The 21,660-nt window shown below is 41.0% G+C and overlaps 3 protein-coding genes across 12 annotated transcripts; all 3 read left to right on the top strand.

Annotated features, from left to right (window-relative positions):
- Positions 1 to 158: 158 nt before the first annotated feature.
- nfyal (nuclear transcription factor Y, alpha, like) lies at positions 159 to 5,625 on the top strand. Of its 8 annotated transcripts, XM_028410819.1 has the most exons (11): positions 159 to 260; positions 1,009 to 1,110; positions 1,280 to 1,366; positions 2,289 to 2,435; positions 2,645 to 2,776; positions 2,981 to 3,083; positions 3,197 to 3,366; positions 3,826 to 3,999; positions 4,415 to 4,525; positions 4,637 to 4,743; positions 4,840 to 5,625. In XM_028410819.1, exons 2-10 carry the CDS (start codon positions 1,030 to 1,032, stop codon positions 4,697 to 4,699), a joined length of 1,068 nt encoding a protein of 355 aa, XP_028266620.1. In that variant the 5' UTR covers positions 159 to 260; positions 1,009 to 1,029; the 3' UTR covers positions 4,700 to 4,743; positions 4,840 to 5,625. The 8 variants fall into 8 exon arrangements, with proteins under 8 accessions (XP_028266620.1, XP_028266621.1, XP_028266623.1 ...); XM_028410820.1 differs by having other exon boundaries at positions 1,280 to 1,363; positions 4,637 to 5,625; XM_028410822.1 differs by having other exon boundaries at positions 3,197 to 3,348; positions 4,637 to 5,625.
- A 503-nt stretch (positions 5,626 to 6,128) lies between these two features.
- ahcyl1 (adenosylhomocysteinase-like 1) lies at positions 6,129 to 18,809 on the top strand. 3 transcript variants are annotated; one of them, XM_028410413.1, is made up of 17 exons: positions 6,129 to 6,719; positions 12,041 to 12,155; positions 12,369 to 12,512; positions 13,157 to 13,257; positions 13,336 to 13,438; positions 13,701 to 13,795; positions 13,881 to 13,987; positions 14,905 to 15,021; positions 15,100 to 15,163; positions 15,251 to 15,339; positions 15,511 to 15,581; positions 15,781 to 15,875; positions 16,068 to 16,166; positions 16,292 to 16,360; positions 16,461 to 16,539; positions 17,167 to 17,287; positions 17,411 to 18,809. In XM_028410413.1, the coding sequence occupies exons 1-17, from the start codon at positions 6,528 to 6,530 to the stop codon at positions 17,415 to 17,417; spliced, it is 1,668 nt and encodes a 555-aa protein (XP_028266214.1). In that variant the 5' UTR covers positions 6,129 to 6,527; the 3' UTR covers positions 17,418 to 18,809. The 3 variants fall into 3 exon arrangements, with proteins under 3 accessions (XP_028266214.1, XP_028266215.1, XP_028266216.1); XM_028410415.1 differs by lacking the exon at positions 6,129 to 6,719 and adding an exon at positions 10,149 to 10,239; XM_028410414.1 differs by lacking the exon at positions 17,411 to 18,809 and having other exon boundaries at positions 17,167 to 17,291.
- Positions 18,810 to 19,201: 392 nt separating this feature from the next.
- On the top strand, positions 19,202 to 21,647 carry hspa1b (heat shock protein family A (Hsp70) member 1B). The gene is made up of 2 exons (XM_028410192.1): positions 19,202 to 19,331; positions 19,595 to 21,647. The coding sequence occupies exon 2, from the start codon at positions 19,605 to 19,607 to the stop codon at positions 21,522 to 21,524; it is 1,920 nt and encodes a 639-aa protein (XP_028265993.1). The 5' UTR covers positions 19,202 to 19,331; positions 19,595 to 19,604; the 3' UTR covers positions 21,525 to 21,647.
- The last annotated feature ends 13 nt before the right edge of the window (positions 21,648 to 21,660 follow it).

The following is a 21,660-nucleotide window of genomic DNA, read 5'->3' as shown; positions in this document are numbered from 1 at the left end:
TTAACTGTATGATTAAAAACAAAATAAATATCCCTGGAGAATCGTCTCAAACAATAAAACTCTAAGCTAAAGGCGACATCTGCTGGAGAGTGGGGACTCTGCACTCTGCCCTGTACCCGGTGCTCATGTGTCACGCAGCTGCGCACCTCCTCCCAGGCGTCGTTGTTTCATTTGCGCCATTTTGTCCGCTCACTTTGTTGATTGGGCTTTAGCGAGCTGTACTAGAGCCAATCAGAGGGAAACCGGACAGCGAAGACACGGTAAGGGAGCCCCGATTGAAGGCATTGGTAGTTGTCAGCACGGATTGGTTTGTCATGGACCAACCAAATTACTAACCCTGCTAAATGCAAAAAACTCAAATTGCAGTTTGATTTTGACCGTTGCGTCCAGACGTGTTGGGCTGCAAATACTAGCTTCTAGTTTCTAATGTTGGCAGCCGAGAGGAAACACGATCTCCGCTGGTCGACAAAGCCTAGCTAACCAGAGCTAGTTAGCTAAAATATCCACCGTCAAACAAAGAGGGTTGATCATACCACGTTTCATCCACAGACAACCGTTGTCTAGTAAATTCATATCAACTGGGATAAACATCCAAAATCCCAGAGGATTTGCAATTTATCGGATAATTGACCTCGGTTTGTCTTTTCTAGCATTTACCATGCTTTTTAGCTAGCTAACTGGCGCTAGCCTCGCTAGGTCGTTCACGTATGTTGTGAACAAAACACCTTGAAACAACAGCTGACCTAGCTTTATGTTCCAATATTAGTTCATTTATCACCGGCCATAACCTTTGACATACACAAGGTAACCCTAAATACTGCTATAAAAAGAACCAATGGCCATATGTAAACAGCAATGACAATGTGTGCTTACAATGAGTCAGACAATGGTTGCAAAGAAAATGTTGTTTTTTAAATAGCAAAAAAGGGACATGTGAGACACATCTAAAATAGATTTGAAGACAAACATCTAATGTTCATAATATTAATACTGTGCCTTTATCTCCAGAGAACTGAGGCAGTAACAAGGATGGAGCAGTACACCACTGCCACCACTACTACTGGGGAGCAGATTGTTGTGCAGACTGCCAATGGACAAATCCAACAGCAGGTGAGCCATAATATGTAAAACTAAATATGATTTTCATAGTTAACTTTTTACCATTCCTAGTTATTCATCAATATCAGATGCCCACAGTCTTAAAGTGCAAGGGATTCCCGATTCAGTCCATTTAACGATACTTACTTGTCTGAGACTTTGTGTCCTGCCCTGCCTGCAGACACAGGGTACAGTGACGGCTGTACAGCTGCAAACAGATGCACCTGTGGTGACGGCTGCAGGCCAGCAGGTGCAGACACTCCAGGTAGTGGTGTCACCTCCTTCGCCCTGTCTCAGTGTCGTGCCTGTGTTATGGCCTGCGAGTTTGCATGCTCCACTGGGGCTGTTTTTCATGACTCATCTGTGCTGTTTGGTTCATCATCTCCCACTAGCATGTCTTGCAACTGCCTGAAATGCATGTTCCTCAGCACAGTGTGTCATGTGTCAGCCTCTGGTTTTTGCTTGTGCTGTCATGGCTTTCAGAAGAGTGTCTGGGTTGTGTTTGTCTCTTGCTTTTAAAAGCGAGCTTAGAAAGCCTGATGCTGGCTCTTGTTTTTAAAGGAACATATCTTTGGTAGTGTTTGTCAGAACCTTCAGGGCTTCAGCATTAAACAGCATGAATCCAAAGCCATTACTAGCTGTCACTACTCATCAGCTAGCAATATGTTTCTTATTGTCTTGTGGCAAAATGGCAGTGGGTTCTTCCCCTTGACATTTTTCTGTGGTGCTGCCACAGGCTTTCAGCTGTCCTCTATGGTCACTTTATGGCAGCCAGTTACATCATCAAATTGATTTGTAAAACATTACAAATGTATTTGGTGGCAGTGTGTTGACTAATCAGTCGGTTTAAATGAGCTTCACGTAACATCTTGGTTCGGCTGCAGCATTCCTATAAATATGGAACCTGACAATGAAGCAAACCAGGTTTTGTATTTGGCAGCTGTAATGTAACTCCATGGGAAGAATACAGTGCTCTGGCTTGTACTGTTCATATGTAACGGCACGATTTTAATTGTTGCATATTCCAAAACTGGAATAATCTTTTAATCTTGACATTTCCACACACTGTGGTCTCCTGGATGTTTCTGATTTGATGTCACATGCATGAAGCGCATCCTTATATAAGTAGTACTGAGATAAACACTGCCAGTGCTGCTGTAACAACTTTAATATTTGTTCTCTTTCTGCAGGTCCAGGGACAGCCCTTAATGGTTCAGGTGAGCGGTGGACAGCTCATCACATCATCAGGGCAACCCATCATGGTGCAAGCCATGTCTGGGGGTCAGGGTCAAACCATAATGCAGGTCCCTGTATCTGGAGCTCAGGGATTACAGCAGGTAAGGGATAAGGCTTTGTTTCCAGATAGACCTGTGTTAATTTTTTTTTTACCAAATTATACTGTACACCAGCACTGTTTTACTAGATTAGTTGTGGTAATCATTAACAGTAGCTTTACATGTGATGGATAATGTGGAAATGCTGTGGTGAATAATTTACCATGTTGTTCTTCAGTAAACCAAGACTATCTTATTGTGTCTGTGTAAAGATCCAGCTGGTGCAGCCGGGTCAGATCCAGTTACAAGGTGGTCAGACTCTCCAACTCCAGGGCCAGCAGGGTCAGCCACAACAGATCATCATCCAGCAACCTCAGACAGCCATCACTGCTGGACAGAACCAGGTGTTACATTTTGAACTCTGCCAGAAAAGGGTTATCGTTATTCTCTTGTTTGTTTGTGTTCAGAATACTTGAACACTTTATATGTGTAAAATGCCAAATTTCAAGATGAACTTACAATACAACGTAGTTTGTTTGTTGTGTTGTTTGAATAGCAGAGGATGAGAAGCAGGCTTTTATAAGTTTATCCATTATTTCCAACTACAGGGGCAACAGATCAGCGTGCAGGGTCAACAGGTGGCACAGACAGCTGACGGCCAGACCATCGTCTACCAGCCCGTCAATGCAGATGGTACTGTCTTGCAGCAGGGTGAGTCCAGTTTTCTTTTACCTTTTGTGTTTCTCCTTTGCTTGGTTGACTTTATAAACTGCAGCATTGTTGGGTTGTAATGTTGATGTTCTGCAATGTTCATCTGCTTGCAGGAATGATCACAATTCCAGCTGCCAGCTTGGCAGGTGCTCAGATTGTGCAAGCAGGAGGTGCTACCACCAACACCACCAATAGCGGCCAAGGCACTGTGACCGTCACCCTGCCTGTCTCTGGCAACATGGTTAATGCAGGTGGAATGGTCATGGTAAGACCCTGTGCAGAGGTACCAACATCTTTTTACATTTTTTTTTTATTTAGACTCAACAAGGGTGTGCGGTGTGGTGAACTTTTAAGACCATCAGTTTCATTTCATTCGTATCACATTTTTACATATTGAGTTGTTTACTCATTCTATTATATTTACAGCTAGATTTTAGAATAGTGTACCACATTCAGTAATAAAATTAAGTTAATTAAACCTTATTATGTGTGTTTACATTCCTTTAGAGTGCTTTCATACCTGTAGTTGTAATCTATGTAAAGACCCCTTGTCTGTCTCAGTGAAGACATCTCAGCACTACCTGTGTTGGTAGTGGTAGTGCTGTGTTGTGATGTACTCACATTTATATATTGATTTGTTTTGATTTATCCATTTGGTATGTAACTACTTGCTTGTGTCAGTATAGTCTGTAATTAGCTTTCTAAGCATTGCATCCCTATTTGTGTCTCTCTGTCTTATCAGATGGTCCCTGGAGGTGGTGGAGTTCCCACAATGCAGCGTATACCCCTGCCAGGTGCTGAAATGCTTGAGGAGGAGCCTTTGTATGTCAATGCCAAACAGTACCATCGCATCCTGAAGCGAAGACAGGCTCGGGCCAAGCTGGAGGCTGAAGGCAAGATCCCGAAGGAGAGGAGGGTATGTTGTATTTGTCATAACAATGGACAACACAGACGTGTAATTATTTTTTTTAATCCACATGTTAGCGCTAATATTTTGTGGCTTTCAAAGAATAAACAAACTTTTGACAATATCTTTGGATAAAAACAGCCTCGTCACACAGTTGGCAGGATAAGAAACAAATAGCAACAGCTCTCATACTAATGTCAATGTCACGTTTATTTATATAGCACATTTCCAAGGCCACAGCCTACCAAAGTGCTTTACTTTAAAATACATAAAAATATTACACACACACATACACCAATACAGTATATACCTACACCTCCTGTGAATGTACTAATTTAAGGGGGAAAAGGTGAAAAATATCAAGGCTTTAACGAAAAACTGAATTGAAAATGCCTAGCCTAAACCACCTGTTTACTTCTGGCAGAAATACCTTCACGAGTCTCGTCATCGTCACGCTATGCAGCGCAAGCGAGGAGATGGTGGGCGTTTCTATTCCCCTAAGGAGAAGGAGGAAATGGCCCTGGCCCTAGCACAGGTAAAAGCTGTGTGTAGAAAAAGAATATATAGTGATCTTATTCTTTATGTTTTATTGTCAACTGGACACTTATATTTGACCTTAGTGATTATATCTCCCCTTGTGATGCAGCAGCAGCAGCAGGAAGCCCAGGGAGCAGACGAGACAGTGGCTCAGATGATACGAGTCTCATAGCACTGTCACCACCATCTTCACTTCTGCCTGAACTCTTCCCCTGCGTGAGACCCTTCATCCCAGCTAACCATTTGCCACGCCTCCTCCTCTTACTTTCTCCTGCCCATCATACTTTTTTTCTGTCTCCGCTCCTTCTCCAGTCTTCCAGGGAGCTGGCCACGTGGTCCTTGAACTGCTCTGGTCTTCTTTATCCAAAATGGAGAACACTGTCATGCTCAGCTTATAATGGTTGAGCACTTAGGACCTGCTTTTTATTTGCATAAAGATTTGTTTGGACAATATTGAAATCTGAATTTATAGCTTACCAGGGCTTGTCACAGAGGAGATAAACCATGAAGCCATACCTTGTCAGCCCTTGGTTTGTTAAAAAATCATTTGAATTTGTCAGTGGAAACTTTGTTTTAAACATTTTTTTGTAACTGGTACAAGTTTTCTTTTTTAAGACACTTGTTTATGCTACCCTGCTGTTGTAAAATATATTGTATGTGATGCCCTTTGAATTTTTTTTAACCCTGGTACTGTGGGGTGTGGAATCAGCATCTTAAGTCCATCCTGTGACCATCGAGCAAAAACTGAAATGTGAGACTAATGTGAAGATATTGTACAGAAATTTTTTTTTCTTCCACATTGTGCTTTGAGATACTTGGTAATTTACTCAGTTCTGTGGATGCATTTTATACAGTTTGTAGTTGGTGTTGACTTGGTGTTGGTAGAAAAGAAATAGTCCAGTATTGTAATGCATTACACACTATTCATGTAGTTGGGTCTTCACCAGTAAGTCCATGGAAGTGTTTGGTTCATTCTTTGTAGGTATGTTTTTTTTTACCCATCAGATGCAGACCTGCAATGTTAATTTTTTTTATAATGAAAAAAGGGTTGGACATTGCATTCATGACACCTCTGTTAAATAAATTTTATTAAGTGACTTAAGTGTATGCTGTGACTTTTTTGACATTGCTTCATTGTGATCTCTTCTGAGCTGGAGCCTATCCCAGCTGTCTACAGGTGAGAGGTGTAAGTACACCTTAGGCAGATCACCAGTCCATCACAGGGCAAGTATATTTATTATGTATTAATCTGCTCTGTAACAAGTATTAAGTAAAAGGTGGCAAAACAAATTTGTTTTACAAAAACAAATATATGGATGCAGTAGCATTACGTTCATGGTAATGTTAGATTATTCGCAATTAGTAACACTGAAAGTCAATAGCTCAGTGTATTCCTGGGAATGGGACAAAAGTAAAAAGGTCCTTTCCGTGACAGGACCTCCCAGTTTAAATATTCTGATTAACAGAGTCTGCCAATCACAAGCGTAGATTGTAGATGCTGCTGGCACCCCTAGCCAATCAGCGCAAAGGAGGCGGGACTTGTGCTTAGCTCCTAGGGAGCTTAACCGGGGATACAACACAGACACGGCAACCATGTAAACTTAACGTGTGCGCCTGCGCCAGCACAGCTAATAAGTATGCAATGTAATTACATCGCGTGTAAGTAACGAGCAGCCGTTACTTTTGCTGCGCACCGGCGCGGACCGGATGATCACCGCCCACACACTGCCCACGGTTTCAGGTGACAGCCTCAACAAACCGCCCCCCGCCCGTCGGTATTGTTGCTGTGTGTGGATGACAGCAGACCTGCAGGACAGAAACAGTAGTTTGTGCTGCTCTATAGGAAGTAAAGAAGCTAGAGAACAGCTTATTTTATCTACTTTCTGCGTGCATTAGTTTGCAGTGCTCCGGTCTCTTTAAGCCACGAAGAGAGCTAGAAGGCGACGGACGAAGCTAGCCGGCATTTTTTTTCTCCTCAGTCTCACTATCACTTGGATGCAATGACAGACTCGGTTGTGGACAGCAAAGCGGAGGTTAAACAAGCCACCAAATATGTCAAAGAGACCGAAAACGTGGCGGAGAAATATTCCGCGTTGACCGTCAGCAAGAACAGCAGTGATGTGAACATGAATGTCGGGGAAATGCCCTCCGCAGCGTTCACCGCAGTCCCCACTCTGAAATCCGTCAAGAAGGTAAGAAACGTGATGCTCGCCATCACTCACTGCCATTGGCCAGAGACACTGTGTGCACTGTAGGCAGGCACATGTGAGGAGGATGCATTCACGTTGGTACGCATTGTACTGCAGTGTTGTAGATCTACTACTGCACAGCAGGGCCAGGCAGTGCTATGAAGTATTAATAAGGCATCATGATTCTCAGTACTTAGGTGTCAGGGAAGATGTTTATGGATGAAGGATCACTACATCCCAAGATCAGGTTCAAGGAGGGGAAAAACATTTTAACCATGTATAGAGTCTGGAAACTTAATGACCAGTTGTAACTTATGTGTTATATTGTTTGTATGACATCATGCTGGAGTAACTACATATAATTTGAAAGCAACCAAGATTGGATTATGGTTAGAATCTCCCTTCATCTTCCTGTTTCTTTTAAATCACACTATCACATCATGCCAACATCCTGTAGACAGGAAGCAACTAAAAGCCAAGCTGAGCTTTTAAACCCTCAGCAAAGGCCTCAGCCATGTGAAGAAATGCATACACACGCTTAGCGAGAGGGTTTGCACACGATGAGGTAGTTATTAAAAAGAAGAAGTCTGCTTCTTCTTTGAACCCTCGTGCTTAGTTTGTCATGTGAAGAGCTGTATGTGTGTGCATCAGCACTGTTGGAAATATTTATATTTATATAAACATCAGCATTTCTATAAGCAGCAAAGGGTGCACCTGTGAGAAAAAAAATACTAATGTATTGACTGTTTTACAATGGCACAAATAAACAAAACACCACCTCCTAATTTGAGACAACACAGATGATAAGATAAGAAATCAGGAAAGGTTTTTTTTTTGTCTTTTGGACAATGAACACATGAGCAGAGGTTGTAAAGAGAAGGCAGAAATGGCCTTCAAATGTCTTTTTTATAAAGGTGACCTTTGACTGGTGACACTTGCGGATTTGCTGATTAAAACACAAACTTCATTCTTTTAATATGTTATATCACCCATAATTTTGCAGCCTTTTCTCTTGACTTAATATGTAATTTGTTATGTTTATGACATCTGTGTGTTTCTGCTAGTTGCCACTCATTAGAATAATTTTTAGACTTCTGTATGGGACACTGCCGGCTGCTTAGATTAAGATTATTAGCTGTGACTTAACATAGTTGTTACCTGAACTGACTCATGAATTGGCCAAAGCAGTAATTATGTAACGTGGAAAGTGGAAAAACATTGGTAGAGGAGAACAGCAAGCAGCTCATCACTGCGATGCTAAAGATGTTAACAGCGGTCTAAATACATAGAATTGTGAAGTAGAGTTAAACTATTATTTTTGAGATTGATAATATTTTGCATCACCCATTGCTGATGTCTTGCTTGCATTATCCTTACCCCTAAAGTAAGTCTGCTGTTACATAAGTATGTCCACAAGAGGTAGACATTAATAATCCAAATTATACAAATATCTATTTTCCCAGCAGCAGGGCTTGTGGACTTTAGAATTCCTGCTCGGACCCCCTGTCTGACAGGGCAATAATATGTGGACTGTGAGCTGCCTCAGGGAGCCTGATTGAAAACATATTGAATGATAGGAATGTGCACTGTGCTTATGAAAACAAAGCAGTGTGTTATGAATAAATGTGAGAGCCAGGTGTCATACTGGGCTGTCTGTTTGTATGAAAAATGAGTAAAAACAACTACCGCAAATAAGACAAAACTGAGACTCAAATAAGATTAAAAAAGAGCATAGAACAGGAGGCAGCTCAAGGTCACGTAATCATCACAAGGATGCAGTGAGTAAACCCAATCAATGCTACAAATTAAAAATGTGAGGGTGGGTGAGTCAAAGAACACCACTGCTCTGCCTCCTCTCTCTCTGAATCAATGCAGTGGTTATGTAATACGCCCCCTGGCAATGGGACTCTCTGTGAATTTGTTCATGCATCATCATCATTTTTTATCTGATCCCTGTGGGCTGTTTCACATAGAATCCCAAATGTGTTCATAACTCATTTTTGCTATCTTGTCTTGTTTGTCCGCCAACATTGTGGCAGAGATTCATGAAGGTCAAATGCAGGTGCCCACCACCACCACCACCATTTACAGGAGCATTATACATGAAAGTATGCATAAAGAATCTAAAGCCAGCAGTACACTATGTTCACCATTTCAAAATGTGAGGAATCACAAAGGTTGTCAAAGTGTAGGGGCTCTCACTGAAACCTTTTTGTGAAGAAAAATATAAAAAAATGTTGCCATCAACAAATGCACATCATATTTTTCCAGCTGTCTATACTTAGAAATAACACAGCTTCTCTTTAGTGTTTTGTTGAAAGTCTGCACAAGTAACACACTGTGTTTGTACTTTTAACACTGGTGGAAAAGTCACCATAAGCTGAGAAATATAGCACATCCATACAGACCAGTTTCATCATTTTCCAAGTTTTTTCCCATGGTGTTAACATAGGACAACTACACTTCTTCACTACTCTTTCAAACTACTTCTTACAATGGTAATATCAGTGAATTAATGTGACTGTTGGTTTGCATTCCTTTGTGTTAATTTGTGAAATATATGTGTGCATTAATTTGGTAATAAGTAGAAGGTAAAGCTTCTGCTAAAGGTCACATAGTTCTGGTGGACGGATTAGTGCTGTATGTTTTTTTCCACAACACAGCGTAATCGGTCATGCTTTTGCGTTGATCTAAGCAGTTAGACCTACACCTGAACTTTCCTCCTTAGGACTATGTGTCTTTGAGTTTCTACGTATAACCACTATAGTTGGTTTAATCTTTTTTGATCAGGTTGTCTTTAGATCACCAGCGGTGTCTGGTTAAGTGCAGTAGTTAGTCTGGCCACACTATCGACTGACAGTCACACTCTAAGGCTTAAGTCTGTGACCTCCTATCTAAGAAAGAAAGGGTATTTTTAGCAGTAGGATGGGCCTACATGGGACGCTTATTGATGTAGCAGAAGGCTAATGGAAACAGGGTTTAATTCCTCCAGTCAATCTCCTCTTATTTAGTCATCCAAATCAGGAGCACAGGCTGAAAGTAAAAGCTGCAGCAAATGTGTTTTTGTTGCATGTGTGAGTGATATTAACATATTTCTGCTATGCATACCTATCCAAATTTGTATCTTTGGAACATGTCCCTGTATTTGCTCTTTTCTGCACATCACTATAAAGTACAACCAACTGACTTTAGCAGCTGGTTGTCAAGGGCAGAACTCGAGAGACTGAGAGAGAGAGAGAGAGAGAGAGAGAGAGGGGCACAGTTGGAATCGACCTCCCCTTTCTTTCTAGGCCTCTCTCACTCACTCTCTGTCTCTCTCGCTCTCCAGGTTGGCCATTACAAATCACGATAATAGGTGGGAACCTCCCCCCAGCTCAGTCTGGGAGTGTTCTGGGATAATAGCATCAGGGACACCTAGTACCATCACACAGAGGACACACATACACAGGCACAGGAAGCTAGACTGGAAAACTGGAGAGACCAGGCAGCCATGGCACACAAACATGGGCACGGGAGGGAAAGGGTGAGTTGCTACTAATGCATCACAGGGAGCTTGTCTAGTTTACTTAGTCTTTAAGGTACTGGATAACCCACACATAAAGGAACCTGTATAATTTTTTAGCAAGTTCTGTTTTTATTAAAACAAAAAAGGTACAGTTGAAATGCACTTAGAAGTTTAATTTCTTCTCAAAAGATCAGGGTTATTCACAAAGTTGACCTTTAGGAGAAACATAATTCTGTTCAGTAGCACTGAGTAATTCCTCATTAATTATTACATCCTCAATGATGAGGAAGGATTCTCTGAATTTGATGTCTATGGATGAAGAATGAACAATGCAAAAACTGAAGTTAGGGAACCCTCATCCAGTCCAACGTGATGCAATGTAAATGTTAAAGTACTATTTTGCAAGCACATGAGATCAACCTCTCTCTCAGTTGTGAAGAGACACGCAGAGATCTCCTCAGTTTACTTTGTCTCACTAGCATCTTAAGTTTCTTTTGACTGACACAGTAGGCTGTTGAGGCCCAGGTGTCACTGCACATGGAAAGAGATACAGTGATATCACAGTGTTTTAGACATTAAATAGTTCGATTTTTAAGTTGGCATTTTCCATTTCATTCAATAAGCTTCAGATTTTGCCCTGTTATCTGACTACATGGTAACTGAGCGATGCATACAGACTATCCTGTCAGCATTGTGTTTGACAGTGGAAATGATGTCATTACTTTTTATATTGATTTACTTAAATGTTATGATCCAGAGGTATACCTTTATCTACAGCACACAGTCACATTTAAATGTTACTCAACTTACTGTTGTCAGTCTGGCAGTCGTGTGTTCCTGCATTCATCATCTGTGTGTTGTGTCAACTCTGCTGGCCTACTCTTTAGTTTGTAGTCCAAACAGATGATATGAACATTTAAAATAAGTGAACGATCGCTGTGGCGTTGTCACAATGAATTAAGACTTTTTAAAGGGCTGATCACAGAGGCAGAGTGAATGTTTAAGAAAAAGGACTGAGCACAGGAAAAATCAATTAAGGTTTGTGAATAAGTGCAAATGTATATTTTGATACCAACAGACAATGAATGCTTAGAAAGGCAGTGGCAGATCTTTGTGCAATACCTCATCAGGACTTTTAGTAAGTTTTAGGTCGGGGTGATTTTAATGATGCTTTTATGGAAGATAATGTTATCATTTTTATGGACCTGCAGTAGTGCAACATCACAAGGTGACTGATGCACTACAGACGTCCTGCTTCCATAAAATATTGCAGTGCCTATGTTGCAATTTTTTACACAAGTAAATGTAAAAAGAAATACATTTTTCTTTTGGTACAGTAATTCCAAATATCAGACAGTGCATGCTTTTATTAAATGCTAAGCTAGAAAACAGACCAGCTAGCTGTTTGCTGATCCAATTTATGTGCATCCAGGTCTTTGATCTTTGGGCCTTTTGAAGGTTCAGTTTGACAACCAACAACAACAACTGAGGCCTGTGTATCTGAACAAAGCATAAATCACAGAGCAGTAGGGAGCATCTATAAATAGGTGCCTGCTCTGTTCTTCCTGATCCACCTGTGATGTCCTGAAACAAGCTGATTTTGTTGACCTAAACAGCACAATGATTCCAAATATAAACCCACAGAATATGATGATGATTACATTATGTAAAGGAGAACAGTGACATCACTTTTTTGTGTGATGATGATTTTACTTTCTGCGGCTCCACTGATTTCATTATTGACACTTTCAGTCTTTCAGAGAATAATCTAAACACTGATGTCCTCATTGTTTTTTATGTTTTTCTTGGTTTCCTCCAGATCCAGTTTGCAAATGCAGAGGACAAACAGGAATTCAGTAAGTACCCAACCAAGGCAGGCCGCCGCTCACTGTCACGGTCCATCTCGCAGTCCTCCACAGACAGCTATAGCTCAGGTACGGTGATCTGAATGTTTAATCCCGTTTCCTAATTTTGTCAATATGAAAAAAAAGTGCAACACAGATGCAACAACTAAATGTGTGTTGAACATATACAGTGTGTACAGTACTGACACAAGCTTCCACACAGTTTATTTAAAGTTTATATTTCATAGTTGGCTTTTTGTAGTCCTTACCACAAAATGACCTTTTGTACTCTCCTTTTCCCAGCTGCATCTTACACCGACAGCTCTGATGATGAAACTTCCCCCCGGGACAAAGCCCAGGTCAACACCCATGGCAGCAGCGACTTCTGTGTGAAGAACATCAAACAGGCTGAATTTGGCCGACGGGAAATTGAAATTGCAGAACAAGGTATCTTGGACATCACTGGGACTCTGTGGGTGGTTCAAAAATGAATCAGTCTCTACACTTTGAGGGTTTTGACTTTGTAACATTCTCCTATGGAACCACTCTTTCCCCACACAGGGTGACGGGGTCAGTTCATTGACTTGCTGTCATTACTATTTATACAAAGAGAGCTTTGAGCTACCTGTTGTGACTTTGTTCCCTGAGATGTATCATATAGCATTTGTTCTGCTACTTGGACAGTATTTGATAAAGGTGCTCTCTTGATTTCAAAACAGTTCATGATCCAGTGCTGGAGCACTGTTAGTGTTATTCTGGAAACATGAGCTCTGTTCACCTTTCAAACTCTCATCCCAAGCATTTTTGTGCGCTCCTCTCCTCTGTGTCTCTGGCTGTTTACATTGACCATGTGAGCAGTAAAAATGCATGAGTGCTTGACAAGTATTCTTCAGGCTTAAAGCCTGGGTGGCAACAGCTGTTGCTGGCACTGTTGTTCAGTCAGTTTCCACTTTACACTCCATTTACTGCATATCTACCTCGTAGGAAGGTTTTGTGTTTGTGTTCAGAGTGATTTGCCCCCCCCAATCCCAAAAAAATCCCTGACCTTTATGTCCTCACAGTTACCTTTATCTTGATCTGTTCCTCCTCAGACATGTCTGCCCTCATCTCCCTGAGGAAGAGAGCCCAGGGAGAGAAGCCACTGGCTGGGGCGAAGATAGTAGGCTGCACCCATATTACTGCTCAGACAGCAGTACGTCTTCTCATCACTGCATTTGATGTTTTTCTCTTTTCACCTCTGCTTATTTGAACATGCATATTTCAATTGTAGGTCCTGATTGAAACCCTGGTAGCGCTGGGAGCTCAGTGTCGCTGGACTGCCTGTAACATTTACTCCACTCAAAATGAGGTGGCTGCTGCTCTTGCTGAGATAGGTTAGAAACTCTTTAACTCTGGTCTTTCGCATGAAAAACACTTGTAAGGGGTCATCATTGTTTGTGGGTTAACATATAGATAATTAAAACAACCTTTACCTGTGAACATTTTCCCTAAAATTTAGTTTCGGTTTAAGTGAAGTAAAGCTACATGAACTCCACAATAGAAACCAGTTTGCACGGATTCAGTGTGCCATGCACATTAATGGACCGGTGTCTCATGCTGTCTTTGCCTAAGTGTGTGTGTGTGTGTTTCCTGCAGGAGTATCTGTGTTTGCTTGGAAGGGTGAATCAGAGGATGACTTCTGGTGGTGCATCGATCACTGTGTCAACACTGAGGGCTGGCAGGCCAATATGGTATCAGTCCCATGATACATTTACAGCAACCACGGTCTAATTTAGAGAGATTTGGATTTTTATGTTCACACTTTGTTTCTCTTAGATCTTGGATGATGGTGGAGACTTGACCCACTGGGTGTACAAAAAGTATCCCAGCGTCTTCAAAAAAGTCAGAGGCATTGTAGAGGAGAGTGTCACTGGGGTGCACAGGTGAGAGTGCGAGTCTGATGAGTATTGCACTTTTTGTAAAGTAACCAGAAAAATGTTTTTTTTTTCAAGCAAACTAAGTATTTTTAAATGATCATAAATACTTTTGAGAAATATTTTAGAAACCATCAAAACGCATGCAGTGATATCCAATCTACAAGCTGGGGATTAAATCAGGCCTTAATGGGTTTTTTTTGTCTGACCCTCAGACCTTTTTGTTTTTCACAATGTTAATTTATTGGTTTATTTTAAAAAAAAGTTCAACAACTTTAATCATTAACCATTGCACAATATGTTTTGCATTAACCTTTAAAGAAAGATGTGGGTTTTTATGGTTATTGCTTATTGGCCCCTGGCCTCATTTTGGAAAAGCAAGATCAGTGTGTCATAGTATGTTGACAAATAATGATAATAAGGGTTAAACTTCAACTTGCAACTATATTTGCTCTCTATTTCTTCTCGGTGTGTTTGTCATATGTTTTCATGTGTTCTACTACACTTAATGTAATTTAGCATCTTATGTTTGACCTTGACTACTTCACATTTGATTAAGCAAAATGTCCAGTCGTGTAAAGCCAGCTGTTGTCACAGCCCTTTAGATGGAGCTGAGCTAAGCCAAGCTTCCTACAAAAGAAGTTCTTGTTGGATGACCATCAGTACACAGTGTCAGTATCAAAGATAGTAGTATAAGTCATAATAGTATTAATACATGCTAACACTGTAGATTGAAAGGTCAGCAGCCTGCTTTAACTGAAGAAGCATGGCAGAGCATTGGCAGTTTTACATGTTCTGAACTCTCAATAGACTCAATTAGACGCTCTGGAAAGAGTTCAGTCACTTAGGACTGCATCTCACACTGTGTGGATATGTGCATGTGTGCATGTATATGCCTGAACATGTTTTCCCATGTGTCCTTATAGATTGTACCAGTTATCAAAGGCTGGCAAGCTGTGTGTCCCTGCGATGAATGTGAATGATTCGGTTACTAAGCAGAAATTTGACAACCTTTACTGCTGCCGTGAATCTATCCTGGATGGGTGAGGAGAATCAGTCATGTTTTTGCGCTGCATTTGATGCATTAACATGTTCATGACGTGTCGTTTTGTCTCTTCCAGGTTGAAGAGGACGACAGATATAATGTTTGGAGGCAAGCAAGTTGTTGTGTGTGGTTATGGAGAAGTGAGTTACTCTTTGATTTTAAAAGTCTCACTTTGTATGTATTTTCACTGCTACAGACTTTTAATGCACTGTCCTTTTGGTCTACAGGTAGGGAAAGGCTGCTGCACAGCTCTTAAAGCCCTCGGAGCTATTGTGTGCATCACAGAGATTGACCCCATCTGTGCCCTGCAGGCTTGGTGAGTCACTGACCATTACCAATGCAGCTCTGCTCCACCAGTAAATGTGCTCCACGAGTGTCTGTCTGTGTCATGCAATAAATCAGCTAAAACATAAAATGAACAAATGTTATTATCAGTGGTTTTGAGTTGTTTTCAATTTATCTGATATCTGTATGTGTACCCACACAGCATGGATGGTTTCCGAGTGGTCAAGCTGAGCGAAGTCATTCGGCAGATGGACGTGGTGATAACTTGCACTGGTACCGTGCCCCATGCAGTGAAATTCATTACTTCTGCTTTAATAATCACCATGTTTCTAGCGTATAAATCCATGTCTCTGCCTCTGTCTTCTTGTCTAAATGATTTTTGGGGCTGTGTGTTAGATAACAAGGTCTCATTTCAGATTTATATGAAGACATCTATTAGACTTACATAACAGATTTTTTTCTTTGAATATAGGCAACAAGAATGTCGTTACCAGAGAACATCTTGACCGAATGAAAAATGGCTGCATTGTCTGCAACATGGGACATTCCAATACTGAGATTGATGTGGTAATGTGACTATGTGTTTGTATGTATGTAAGTGTATGTATGTAAATGTTTGTCTGGAATTCCAAACAAGCACAAAAATATATGAAGGGGAGGGAGCTGGGCATAGCACCAAATAAAAGAATATAACATATTTACAAAGACAGACGAGAAATGGCGTATGTAGTGTATATATGTACCCTATTGTGTCCTCAGGCGAGTCTGCGCAGCCCCGAGCTGACCTGGGAGAGGGTTCGCTCTCAGGTCGATCACATCATCTGGCCTGATGGAAAAAGAGTTGTTTTGCTGGCAGAGGTACTGTCTTTTGTCCTCAAAAACTGACCATGTAAATCTTAAAAGTAGTTTTATTACACAAGGTTTATTTACCTATTTAACTTCTGTATTATCTGTTTCTATGTTCATCTCTTGTTATTTCTCAGGGTCGCCTCTTAAATCTGAGCTGCTCCACAGTGCCTACATTTGTGCTGTCTATCACTGCTACAACTCAGGTTTGTAGTTTTGTCATACAGAAACAAAATTAAAGCAAAGAAACCTTCTTGGCTTTGCTTGTGAGTGTTTTAGCTGTTCTGTTTTCTGTATTGTTTGCAGGCTTTGGCCCTCATTGAGTTGTACAACGCTCCAGAAGGACGGTACAAACAGGATGTGTATCTCCTCCCCAAGAAAATGGGTAAGAGTTAAAACATAATGCTTTTGTATTTTTCCTATTTATTTTTTGCCATTTGTTGCTCATTGTTGCCACCTTTTGACTTTATTTGAACATTGCAACCATCAATGAACTTCAACCAGGTACAATGGATCAGTAACAGTACATTCAGTTCTACTACTTCTACTACTCTACATGTAGAGACTTTACTTGTATCCAAGTTCACCACCACAGTACATTTCATGTCACCATATGACCTAATTTCAGAGATTTCTCCTTGCATATTTTAACTCCTGTAACTATTGAAATGTAAAGTCCCTAGAGATCAAGGGAAACATCCTAACGTTCAAAGTAGATTTGTGTATCAGAAATTATGACCCCTTAATATCTGAGATCCTATGTGTTTGCTGTCCCTGTGTATAAGAATAAAATGCTCCTTACACACTTATGTTAATCATCTGATGTGATACTAGATTTTTGTAATATTTCAGTCAATCAGTCAGAACCAAACCAGAACCTTAACTTTAAAAAAAGATGAGCATTATGAGCAGATTAGCATTATTAATTCACATGTAATCATATTTTTATTGGTGTAGTAGTAAAGGATTTTGAACACTTTTGTCACCACTGGTCTGTATTGTTTTTCTCCAGATGAGTATGTGGCCAGTTTGCATCTACCAAACTTTGATGCCCACCTGACGGAGCTGTCTGACGAGCAGGCCAAGTACATGGGCCTCAATAAGAACGGCCCGTTCAAGCCTAATTATTACAGGTAGGCATCATACTGGTGTTCCATCTTCTGTTGTGAACATAACTCTATTTCCCCACATGGTGTTGGTGTATTTAAAATCTGAAATGTGCAAGATATGATACAAGATATGTATTTTCTTTGCAGGTATTAATGCCTGGTCATCAGTCACCCTGGGATACACAGAGATATCTATTTTATTTTCTAAATTGCTATAAAATGAAGGAATTATTTTACTTATGCTGAATGTAACTTATTATTAGCACTTCAGAAGTAGAGTTAAGATATAAAATTATATGACATGCAGAAAGCAAATAATATAACCAACTAGCACTTTGTATGTCTGTCACGTGTTTAAAGAGAAGCTTACTTGCATGCTTTGATGTGTATGTAAATAATTATAACTGACTATGTTCCTAGAGTTGTTGATTTGTTTACTCAGTTTTACGCACAGTGCCAATTGATGGCTGCAAGAATGAAGCTGAAGATACCATTTATCTTTTGACATTTTAGTACATTCCATGAGCCAGAGTTCAGGCTGAGCCAACAGAAACTCTGTATTACGATGTACATTTATTTTCAGCGATGTTTGCTTTTTATGTGGTAAAAGGACAGTTCACCCCAAAATCAAACATTCATATTTTGTTTGTGGTCTCTACTGCCATTTATACATCTGTAACGTTTTGGATTGAGTTGCTGAGCTTTAGTGTGACTGGATGTAAATGTTTATGACATCCTACCTGACATACATTTGCCAGGTGTCGTTAGGTAGAAAATAGTTCCCACATAAAGTTGCCCAGCAAGGTGTGTAAGCAATCTCCAGTGCTCTGTAATTCATATATCAAAATAATATATATATAAATTGTGCTGGAGGCCACAAGAAATCTATCAATATTTGTTTTTCAGGTAAACTGCCCCTTAAAGTAATCTCACTGAATGGTATCTGCATACATGCCCTAAAAGGTAACATCCAGTCATCCCTTTTTATAAAAGCACCTGAGGATTGAAAACCACTTATTGTGTAAACTGTTTAAGAATTTATAACAGCATGCAGTACATTTTAAATTCCTGACCAGCAGAGTTGGCAGACAACACCTACCCTGAAATAATAACACAAACACAAAACAGAGAAATGTTTTTGTGCTGACAGCAGAAGAGATCTTATATTATGTCATAGACCTCAGTATGTCAACAATCTGTGTGCATTCCTTAAATGGAAGTTGTAAAAGGTTGAGAAGAAGAGCCAGTACATTTTTTAAAAACTGCTCCAACAAAGTTTCCATTTGCTCACTCAGAGTATTTGACTGGATAATACCTTCGAAGCCATGGTATGATTGTGCCTTTTAAATAATTTACACTGCGTAAATATCAGCACTGACCTTACTTAAACGAATCATTCCTTTTTTTCTTTTGTAAAACCACATTTATTAGTGGTGCATTTATTGTCTTCCTTTCACTGCTTCTTGTAGTAACTCATGTATGAGCTGCATATTGACAAAAAAAATAACTTTATGTCTGGCAGATGATTGTCACTTAATTTGATCGAGCAGGGTCACCTAAGGTAATGTGATTATAATTGTGTTCTATGTATGTAAATGAATGCATTAAATAAGCAATAAAGCCAGTCTTTTTAACAGAGAAAAGTCATTTCAAACAAGTTATTGAATGAGAGTGAAAGTGATGAATGTGTCAGTGAGAGGTTGGGCAGCTCTGTAACTGCTGCTAACACTTCCACAAACAGTACCTCTGTTTACCTTATATTATGTTCCCCCTCAGTCAGCCTTACTGGCTGAGTGTCAAACTGCTGTCCCACTCTGGAATATTCACCCGCTCTCCCGCACCAGGCCAGCTGCATTAGTTTCTAATATTAACAGCTCCGTCACTGAGCTTGGAGGAGGAGGAGGAGGGGGGTGCCGGGAGCTTTCTGGAAACCTGGTAGTAACTATATAAGCAGCAGGCCTGAGTCAGTCTAGGCAGAAGAAACCTCACAGAGGCAGGGCTGACACGAAGGAAACTGCTCCAAGAAGACCTTCTACTCTTTGGATCTACAGAGACTTTATCACTGAATGTAAGTAGTAATGACATTTGAAGATGCAGATGTTAGTGCAGATTTTATTGTGACTTTTAATACACATATATTGATTCTGCTTAATAGTATGTTGTTATTAAGGAAGGATGGTAGAATAATGTGATGAAATTACTTTGGGCTTGCACTAGTGTAATATACACAAACTGTATTTTCAGTATTATGAACATCAACAATCTATTGAGTTATGTAAGCTGAAGTCCTCTTCAGATGATTAAAATGCAAAGTCTTCTTAATCTCTCTAGACACATAAAGATGTCCTCAGCTAAGGGAATCTCCATTGGCATTGATCTGGGCACCACCTATTCTTGCGTTGGGGTTTTCCAGCATGGTAAAGTGGAGATCATTGCTAATGATCAGGGTAACAGGACCACTCCCAGCTATGTGGCCTTTACAGACACAGAGAGGCTCATCGGAGATGCTGCCAAGAACCAAGTTGCCATGAACCCCACCAACACTGTCTTTGACGCCAAGCGGCTCATTGGAAGAAAGTTCAACGACCCAGTCGTGCAATCTGACATGAAACTCTGGCCCTTCAAGGTGATCAATGACAACGGAAAACCAAAAGTCGAGGTGGAGTACAAAGGGGAGACCAAGGCATTCTATCCAGAGGAAATTTCCTCCATGGTTCTGGTTAAAATGAAGGAGATAGCTGAGGCCTACCTGGGACAGAGGGTGTCAAATGCAGTCATCACAGTACCAGCTTACTTCAATGACTCACAAAGGCAGGCTACAAAGGATGCTGGAGTGATTTCTGGACTGAATGTCCTAAGGATCATTAATGAGCCCACGGCAGCAGCTATTGCCTATGGCCTAGATAAAGGTAAAAGAGGAGAACGCAACGTACTCATCTTTGATCTCGGTGGAGGCACTTTTGACGTATCCATCCTGACCATCGAGGATGGTATCTTTGAGGTGAAAGCCACCGCAGGAGACACACACCTCGGTGGAGAAGACTTTGACAACCGGATGGTTAACCACTTTGTGGAGGAATTTAAAAGAAAACACAAGAAGGACATCAGCCAGAATAAGAGAGCAGTTCGGAGACTGCGTACAGCATGTGAGAGGGCAAAGAGGACCCTGTCCTCCAGCACACAGGCCAGCATTGAGATTGACTCTCTGTTTGAGGGCATTGATTTCTACACCTCCATCACCAGGGCACGTTTTGAGGAGCTCAACTCTGAGCTTTTCAGGGGAACACTGGAGCCAGTTGAGAAGGCCCTGCAAGATGCCAAGCTGGATAAATCCAGGATCCATGAAATCGTCTTGGTTGGTGGATCCACAAGAATTCCCAAAATCCAAAAGCTCTTACAAGACTTTTTCAATGGCAGAGACCTGAACAAGAGCATCAACCCAGATGAAGCTGTGGCCTATGGAGCAGCAGTCCAGGCTGCTATCCTCATGGGTGACACCTCAGAGAACGTCCAGGATCTGCTGCTGCTGGACGTGGCACCCCTGTCTCTGGGCATAGAAACTGCAGGTGGTGTCATGACACCTCTGATCAAGCGAAACACCACAATCCCCACCAAGCAAACTCAGATCTTCTCCACATACTCAGATAACCAGCCAGGTGTACTGATTCAGGTGTATGAAGGTGAGAGAGCCATGACCAAAGATAACAACCTACTGGGCAAGTTTGAGCTCACTGGCATCCCTCCTGCTCCCAGAGGTGTACCACAGGTGGAGGTGACATTCGACATTGATGCCAATGGCATTCTAAATGTATCTGCTGTTGATAAGAGTACTGGCAAGGAAAACAAAATTACCATCACAAATGACAAGGGCCGCCTTAGCAGAGAGGAGATCGAGCAGATGGTACATGATGCCGAAAAGTACAAGGCTGAGGATGACATACAGAGAGAGAAGATTGCAGCAAAGAATGCGCTGGAGTCCTACGCCTACCAAATGAAGAGCAGCGTGGAGGACGAGAACATGAAAGGAAAGATTAGTGAGGAGGATAAGAAGATGGTCATTGACAAGTGCAACCAGGCAATTTCCTGGCTGGAGAACAACCAGCTGGCAGAGAAGGACGAGTATGAGCATCAGCAGAATGAACTAGAGAAGGTGTGCAAACCGATTATCACCAAGTTGTACCAGGGAGGAGCACCAGGAGGAAGCACTGGAGGCCAGGCAGGAGGCAGCTCTAGTGGCCCCACTATTGAAGAAGTGGACTAAGAGTGAAGCATTTCGTGGACTTCAGGACTTCATATTCTTAGAAAGTTTTATCTCTGTCATTTGATACTAAAATGATGGATTCTATTGTATTTGTAACTATGCAAAATAAACACTATAACAATACAGCTCTCTTTCA

Source organism: Parambassis ranga, chromosome 7, assembly GCF_900634625.1.
Source record: "Parambassis ranga chromosome 7, fParRan2.1, whole genome shotgun sequence".
Lineage (NCBI taxonomy): Eukaryota > Metazoa > Chordata > Actinopteri > Ambassidae > Parambassis > Parambassis ranga.
The sequence above is the reverse complement of the archived record's forward strand: the minus strand, read 5'-3'. Positions and strand labels throughout refer to the sequence as shown.